Here is an 8,931-nt window from a genome sequence, read left to right as displayed (position 1 = left end):
TGGTCATTTTCAAATAGTGTGTAAAAGTAAAAGAAAAGTAAAATAGACTTTAGCCAACTTGGATAACTTTGAAACATATTTGCAGAAAATGGCATGATTGCATCCCAGACCTACCTTCCTACATATGGCAGTTAAATTATTTACACTATTCATCTAATTTATCCCTCATTTATATTATACTATCAACATCATCAACATTCAAATATAAGGTTTAAAATTGTTCTCTATCGCACAACTAAAAAATATACAAATCTTGCTTATCAGTAAGATTTAACTATATTTTTCCCTATCTACATTAGTCACAGTGAATGATTCCTCTAATGTTCCCATGGGTTTAGTGGTCTCTGACAGTTAAATCAATACCTGTGTATATTTTCTAAAATTAACTGTCTCCTGAACGAAGATGAAAATGTAATAGTTCCATTAACAATGGTTCCATTGTTCCTGTAATTAATCTGTTTAGTTGCAGTTTGTGTTTGCAAAAGTACTGCAATAAAATTATTCAGACTTCAGTAAAATAGTTTAAAAATAAAATATTCCCATTTCAGTTGATCTACATTTTCAATTATTCAAGGATCTCAACTGTACCACTTATCCTTTAATACAGATTTCCATTGCCAATTGTGTTTCACGAAAGCATCCACGGCATTTGAACAATACGCATTTTCTGAAATGTATAACAGATATGTAAATCTCCTTTCAATACTGTTAGGAATGGCATTACATCAAAGAAAGCAGGAATTAAGTTACAAAATGTCTTAAGGCAAACAATGCATTCCTCTGTGCTCTAAAATCCTGATGGGAACAGTTTTATAAAATACTATTTTCTCTTAACCGGAATGGACTCCAGAAAATATGAAAATGCTCAATAAATTCCAGTTGTGAAATTGTGCTTCGTTTTCTTTTACATTTTTCCACAGTATTTTCATTTTTATATTACATGACCAGAGATACTGTTCAGTTCCCGATGGCCAGCACCACACTGGTCTTACCACTGACCAGTTATAAAAGTATAGAACTTACAGCCCTGTAATTGGAAACACAATAATGTCTTAGGCAGCTGTACTGAAGGTCAATAATTGCAGCTTGTTCAATTTAACATGGCTGGGTGAGGTCAAGCTCCATATAAGCTTGAAGAACGACAATTAGGAAATAAAAACAGGAAAAAACTGACCACATAAAGGGAAGCTTTTAGAAAAAAAAGTCCAATCGCAATTTTTTTGTATCGTTATCTTCAGTAGCACTGCAGGCCAGTTTGAATGAAGTGACGTGAGCTGAACTGCTTGTATCTGACCACAAACTATCTTTTTTTTTTACGCACAGTATTTCTTTAGTAAAATTTGTGCATTTTAATACATATAATTCAATGATAAAAATTAAACCATTTTTCCAGACGGAACATAATTAAAATATTTATATTCAAAGACGACACATATCTGAAATGGCAAAATTGCAAATTCTTCCCCTTAGAACAAATTAAATTGCAACAAAGTACAAACACATTTCACTACATGATTAAAAATCAGTCATTTATAAACTTGCCCACAATGCAAGGGATGTGCATAGGTTTACAATTGTTTTTGAATAATAATTCCCTTGGGTAATTTTTCCAACAAATGGAATGTACGTTGCTGTAGAATACAGTTTCCAACACAGATACACCAACAGCATGAATTATGTAACTCCACATGCAGTAAAACCTGATTCCAATTTCTAAAATGTTTGTACAATTTTAAATTGTAAATGACAGTATCCCCTTTAATAAATTTGACCGGTTTGTGAAAAAAAATCACATCTATTTAATACACCTACTATATCCAACCTCAACAAATGAGTGCAGGTATCTGTAACTTTGCAGATGTAAGATATTGCTTAAAGCTTGTACCAATTATTCACGGGGCATCCGAAGATGTAATATCTGAATTTATCATACAATGCCAGCCATGTGAAATTAAATTTCAAACAGGCAGCCACATAGGCAGGCTATTTTCAGTTTTAAAGTTCAGCTGATCCATTATTTGGAAAGAAAATTTGGGTGGATAAATTTGTGTTTAAAGCTTACTTAATTAAAACTTAGTACAAGCAACTGTTCAAATAACAATGCAGATCTATGTGGGATTTACCAATGTTTATAGAGCAGGATGCATTTATAGATCTGATTTTAATAATGGAAGCACAGCCCTCACACATTTTAAAAAGGGACACTGTCACTTTCAGAGTTTGATATTTTCTCTCTCCATCCATTTAGAAGGACATAATAGTCAAAAAAATTAGGGCACACTAATCCTAGGCAGTCTATAAGGGGCAAGATTTGATGCATGGTCATTTACAAAGTCTAACGTCAGGTGTTGCTAGGGAATGATAAAGTTCATGGTTTCTCTCTCCAGTCCTTAGTATACCCAGGATACAGGAACCCACTGCGGTGTAGTACACACAAGTTCAATGGCTTCTTCCAGATGCCTGATGGTCTCATCTATTTCATTGTTGATTATAGTTAGATCAAAGTAGTGTGCATATGTTCTCTGTAGAATTTCTGACTCCTTCTGTAGACGTTGAAGAGATTCATCCTGAAGAATAGAAATACATTGAATTTCAACCATTGGAGCCCAACTAAATTAGCTTCTTTCCACACTCAAGTAATGTCCATATCAGCCGTTTCCTCGTGGACTGCTTGACATCCCTCAGTATTTGCAGCAGTTTATATTCTATTGAAGAGTTCAAATTTTTTTCTTTTCTTAACCAGTCTAATTAAACACACAATACACAGAAAAACCTGTAAAATGTTTAGAGTGAAGCTTTAAGACAATTCTTCCTAATCAATTACAAGCTCATTAAGCTTATGGTTTGAAATGTTTTCTGATCAGTTTCACCATAAGAAACAAATCTGTTTAATGCATGATTAATTAACTGCAGCGCATGAGAAGAGGCAGGATTGGTATTCGTTTTGCTGCAATTTTGTGATTAAGAGTGATAGTACAACAAAACTATCTGGGGGGTTACTTAAACTATGATGTCATATACTTTCTAAATTCAGAAACCAGGTGCTGATGTCTGAAAGATGGGGCATGGGCAACCCAGAGGGGCTGCCAAACATATACTTCTGAAGTTATTTTCATATTTATGAGTAAATTATCTAGAGTGGGAGCAAACTGCAAAAAAGCTCTCACAAAACTTTTCAATATAAGGAAGATGACAGATCTCCCAGAGGGAGCCGATCATATGTCTTTTAATCCCAATAACCAATAGAACCATGGCAGGGTATGGGGGTTTCCGCCCCATTTATTAGACCTCTCGCTGCCAATGCTGAAAAAACCCCCCAAAATAATAAATATTTTAAAAGCATTTATTTGCAAACATACAAAAATGCTATTGATTACTTAAAGAGGGAATAAAACCCTACCAATGTACTTTTCAGATAAAGGTTGGTGACACCATTCAAGAGAATGGGGTTTCACCAGATGCACCCTGGATGAGCAGTTTATGAACACTGCTTGATTTAATCAGATCAAGAGGTTAAAAGCATATCTGACTGCCAGCACATTCCCAGCTTTGGTGTTGCTGGGTGCCAGTGCACAAGTCTAGGCTGCATTGCCAAGTGGATTGCCACCAGCTGGCAGGTCTCCATGGAACTGATGGTTTTCCATTATTGATTCTGCCTCAATATTTGTTTTTTTCCCCATTCAGCTCAGAAATAACTCGACCTTTCTCAATATGAAATGCAAGTTGTAGTTATCATGAATTCTTCTACATTCATCTGGCAAAGCAGCAATTGACTTACACAAAGTGCTGGAGTAACTCAGTGGGTCCGGCAGCATCGCTGGAGAACATGGATAGGTGACATTTCGGGTTGGAACACTACTTCAGACCCACTGAGTTACTCCAGCAATATCTGCAGTTCCTCGTGTCTACAATCAACTTATTGAAACTGGTTAAAATGAAAATTATAATAAAATTATTTAATAAATGTAAGAAAATTAAAATAATAAAAATAAAATATGTTTCTCAAGTTGAACTACACAGCATTTACCCAACTAATATGATAAAATGTTTATTTTAAGATTTTATTTGATCAGCAAAGCTCATTAACAAATTAGTGTACATCTGTGGATTAGATAAATTAAAAAATAAGTTCAAGGAAGATCATCAAAAGATTCAGTCACTTCAAGAAAATCTTTATGAAACTTAACTAATGTCATGGATATCTTTTTGCAAACAAGGCTGATTTTCTCCATAATGTGATTAAAAGGCCTAAAAGTAAAATGGTACAACAACAACTTTTACTCAATGTTCTAATAATAACCACCTTGAATAAAACCAAAACTCTTCTCAAGGATGACTATGGCACCACTAATTGCAAAAACTAAATTGCCATTTTCAGTCATCCCTGTCTAATACAAATACTTACAGGTAGCTTTTTGCACCACCTTGGGAGCTATGTAAAAATCAGAAAGGAAGTAAGAAAGTGAACATAAAATGTGAGTTTAAATAATAAAAGGACAGAAAAACAAAAAATAAAGGCAAAGACTGAAGATCACACAGAAGAACAAGCTTTATAAATTTAATTTGCCACTTACAAAGTATCAAGTTTACCAAGCTATTTCGCTGCAAACTCTTTCTTCAAAGGTCTAATTTTCCTCAATCCTCCCCACCCTATTAGGTCCCCACTGCTGCTGCTTTCAACCACGACTGCTTAGGCTGGAACTGCTATAATGCTGCTCCAGAATTAGTTGATAAAATTGATGGACTGGATAATATCAGGAATCAACGGCATAGTCAATCACCAGTGCAACAGTCGTGTTTCTATTGACAGTAGCTGCCTTATGATAAATGAATTTGTTTAGTCCTGGCAGAATCAGTGAGCAATGATTTATATATATATATATATATTGCGATTACGTGGTACTATTTCACAGAATCCTCAGAAGTACCCGAAAGATTGCTGGAAACTGCAAAGGAAATGAATCATGGATTTGCACAAACCTGTCCTTGAACCTTAGAAAAATGTTTTTGTAAACATATATTTTAGACAATCAACAATAGATGCAGGAGTAGGCCCTTCGAGCCAGCACCGCCATTCACTGTGATCATGGCTGATCATCCACAATCAGTACCCCATTCCGGCCTTCTCCCCATATCCCATGACTCCGCTGCCTTTAAGAGTTCTATCTAACTCTCCCTTGAAAGCATCCAGAGAATCGGCCTCCACTGCCTCCTGAGGCAGAGAATTCCACAGACTCATAACTCTCTGGGTGAAATTTTTTTTCCTCATCTCCGTTCTAAATAGCCTACCCCTTATTCTTAAACTGCACTCCCCCAATATCGGGAACATGTTTGCTGCCTCTAGCGTGTCCAATCCCATAATAAACTTATATGTTTCAATAAGATCCCCTCTCATCCTAAATTCCAGTGTCTACAAGCCCAGTCGCTCCATTCTTTCAACATATGACAGTCCAGCCATCCCGGGAATTAACCTCATGAAGCACTCCCTCAATAGCAACAATGTCCTTCCTCAAATTTGGAGACCAAAACGTTCAGACATTTTAAAAAAAAACTTTACCAACGTTATCTTTGATCTATCCCATCCTCAAATATGTCCAATAAGCAAAATTATTCAAAAACTCTTGCATCTCTAGGTCCAAGACAATAATCACATCAGCATTTCTCCTAACAACCTGTGTTGTCATGATGGCTATTTAAGTGAAATCAAATAAAATGTCCTCCAATTGAACATTAAGATAAGCAAATCCATTATCTTCAGTCCATCCAAAAACTCCATGTACTGTACCATCACCTCCCATGGTCCCAATATATAAAATAACTCTGTTGACAGTTGCATCAGATTTGACTTTGAACCAAGCTTCAGTGTCTTCTCCATCATCAACATCTACTTTCACCTGTAATATCGCTCACCCTCCCATACAAAAATAGCACTTGCATTAAGCTTCTCTATCCCCACGTCCAGAGAGGGAGTTTCTTTTGTTCCCTTCCAGGAACGGTTAGTTTAGAAACCGGGCGCAACTAGCTGGGAACACATTCCTTCAAGCTCGGGAACGGCAGGAGGGAGTTTGGCGATTGGCTGTAAAGTAAGCAATTCGCATATTGGTTTATTGATTGTGACAAATTGGGCAATTTATCAGCCAATATAAACAAGGCTTGCTGTTGGGGAGCGGCCTTGTGAGTAAAGTGCGAGTCTTTGGCTCGAGAGTCGTCGGCGAGGAGGCTAGGAGAGGTGACTACGCAAAAAGCTGGAGAGGACGGGACACGGTGAACACATGACGGGTAAGATGAGGCAGTGTGATGCTTGCAGGATGTGGGAGGCCAGGGACACGGATGGAGCCTCTGGCTGCTACAACTGTGGCAAGTGCGTCCAGGTTCAGCTCCTGAAGGACCATGTTGGGGCACTGGAGAAGCAGCTGGATGACCTCAGGGCCATCAGGTAAAACGAGTTTCCTGGACAGGACCTAGTGAGGTTGTCACGTCGAGGATACGGGAAGAACCAAGGTGTGTGACTGAGAGAATGGGTGGTAACCGTGTAGTGCAGGAGACCCAGGTGGCTGTGCCTAATGAAAACAGGTAGGCCCTCTTGGGAACTGTCGGGGGAGACAACGCTTCCAGTCCGAGCAGCGGACATGTCGGTGGCTCCAATCCTAGAGATGGGACTCGACCGGCGAGACCGACGTCGGGCAGAGCCATAGTGGTGGGTGACTCCAATGTCCGAGGAGCAGACAAGAAATTCTGTGGCGGCAGGCGAGACGCGAGGATGGTCTATTGCCTCCCTGGTGCTAGGGTTCAGGATGTCACGAGCCGAATTCAGAACATCGTCGAGAGAGAAGGTGAACAGCCGGCAGTAGTTGTGCACATAGGCACAAACGACATCGGGAAGAAGAGGAAGGAGGTTTTGCAACGTGAGTTCAGAGAGTGGGGAAGACTGAAAAGCGGGACTCCTAGGGTGGTTATCTCTGGATTGCTTCCAGTACCTCGTGCTAGTGAGGACAGGAACAGGGAGGTAGGGGATCTGAATGTGTGGCTGAGGGGCTGGTGCAGGGAGCAAGGATTTAGATTTATAGACCACTGGGATCTCTTCTGGGGTAAGGGTGACCTGTACAAAAGGGACGGGTTACACCTTAACTGGAGGGGAACCGACGTTCTGGAACGCAGGTTTGCTAGGGCTACACGTATGGGTTTAAACTAAATAGTGGGGGGGAGGGATTGACAAATAGGGAGTATAAAGATGGAGTTGAAGGGGAAGTGAGTACAGGAAGAGTTACAAAGTTACAATTAATTCCCGAATTAATGGGAAGGAAGGTTCGAGAAGTGATAAAAGAGTAAGGTCAGGGCCAATTGCGAGCAGTGCGAGGGGGGACGTGAATACCGAGGTCAAAGTGTTGTATATGAATGCGCGAAGTATAAGAAATAAAATGGACGAGCTTGAGGCTCAGTTAGAAATTGGCAAGTATGATGTTGTGGGAATTACAGAGACATGGCTGCAAGAGGGCCAGTGCTGGGAACTGAATATTCAAGGTATACATCCTATCGAAAAGACAGACAGGTGGGCAGAGGGGGTGGGGTAGCTCTGTTGGTGAGGAATGAAATTCAGTCCCTTGCAAGAGGTGACATTGAAACAGGAGATGTGGTGTCAGTACGGTTAGAACTAAGGAATTGTAGGGGTAAAAAGACCCCAATGGGACTTATCTACAGGCCCCCGAACAGTAGCCTGGATACAGGGTGCAAGTTGAATCAGGGTTTAAAATTGGCATGTAATAAATGCTACGTTTGTTATGGGAGATTTCAACATGCAGGTAGTCTGGGAAAAACAGGTTGGTACTGGACCCCAAGAAAGGGAGTTTGTGGAGTGTCTGTGATGGATTCTTAGAGCAGCTTGTATTGGAGCCTATCAGGGAGAAGGCAATTCTGGATTTAGTGTTATGTAATGAACTGGATTTGGTAAAGGAACTTGAGGTTAAGGAGCCATTAGGAGGTAGTAACCATAACATGGTCAGGTTTAATCTACAATTGGAGAGGGAGGGGTAAATCGGAGGTGTCAGTGTTACAGTTGAATAAAGGGGACTATGGGGCCATGAGGGAGGTGCTGGCCAAAGTTGACTGAAAGATACACTAGCAGGGATGATAGAGGAACAACAATGGTAGATATTTATGGGAATAATACAGAGGGTGCAGGATCAGTTCATCCCAAAGAGGAAGATTCTAAGGGGAGTAAGGGGCGACCGTGGCTGACAAGGGACGTCAGGGACAGTATAAAAATAAAAGAGAAGAATTACAACGTGGCAAAGATGAGCGGGAAGGAAGAGGATTGGGTAATGTTTCAAGAGCAACAGAAGATAACTAAAAAGGCAATACGGGGAGAAAAGATGAGGTACGAAGGTAAGCTAGCCAAGAATATTTACGTATGTGAAGAGGAAAAAATTAGGTAATACCAAAGTTGGACCCTTGAAGACTGAAACAGGTGAATTTATTATGGGGAACAAGGAAATGGCAGATGAGTTGAACAGGTACTATGGATCCGTCTTCACTAAAGAGGACAAAAACAATCTTCCTGATATACTAGTGGCCAAAGGATCTGGGGTGACGGAGGAACTGAAGGAAATCCACATTAGGCAGGAAATGGTATTGGGTAGACTGATGGGACTGAAGGCTGATAAATCCCCAGGGCCTGATGGTCTGCATCCCAGGGTACTTAAGGGTACTCTAGAAATCGTGGACGCATTGGTGATAATTTTTGAATGTTGTATAGATTCAGGATCAGTTCCTGTGGATTGGAGGGTAGCTAATGTTATCCCACTTTTTAAGAAAGGCGGGAGAGAGAAAACAGAGAATTATCGACCAGTTATCCTGACATCGGTGGTAGGGAAGATGCTGGAGTCAATCATAAAAGATGAAATAGTGGCACATTTGGATAGCAGTAACAGGATC

General features: G+C 39.8%; 1 protein-coding gene across 9 annotated transcripts in view; it reads right to left on the bottom strand.

Moving 5' to 3' along the window:
- Positions 1-580: 580 nt before the first annotated feature.
- Positions 581-8,931, bottom strand: part of cask (calcium/calmodulin dependent serine protein kinase) — a 249,197-nt gene continuing 240,846 nt past the window's right edge. For 6 of the 9 annotated variants that reach the window (XM_033033060.1, XM_033033062.1, XM_033033063.1 and 3 more), the window contains one exon: positions 2,247-2,567. In XM_033033060.1, the coding sequence (XP_032888951.1) occupies positions 2,391-2,567 (177 nt within the window). In that variant the 3' untranslated portion in view covers positions 2,247-2,390. Of the gene's footprint in view, positions 2,568-8,931 lie in introns of all 9 variants that reach the window. The other 3 variants (XM_033033067.1, XM_033033059.1, XM_033033061.1) reach the window with 2 other exon arrangements.

The sequence above is a fragment of the Amblyraja radiata genome, chromosome 14 (assembly GCF_010909765.2).
Source record: "Amblyraja radiata isolate CabotCenter1 chromosome 14, sAmbRad1.1.pri, whole genome shotgun sequence".
Lineage (NCBI taxonomy): Eukaryota > Metazoa > Chordata > Chondrichthyes > Rajiformes > Rajidae > Amblyraja > Amblyraja radiata.
The sequence above is the reverse complement of the archived record's forward strand: the minus strand, read 5'-3'. Positions and strand labels throughout refer to the sequence as shown.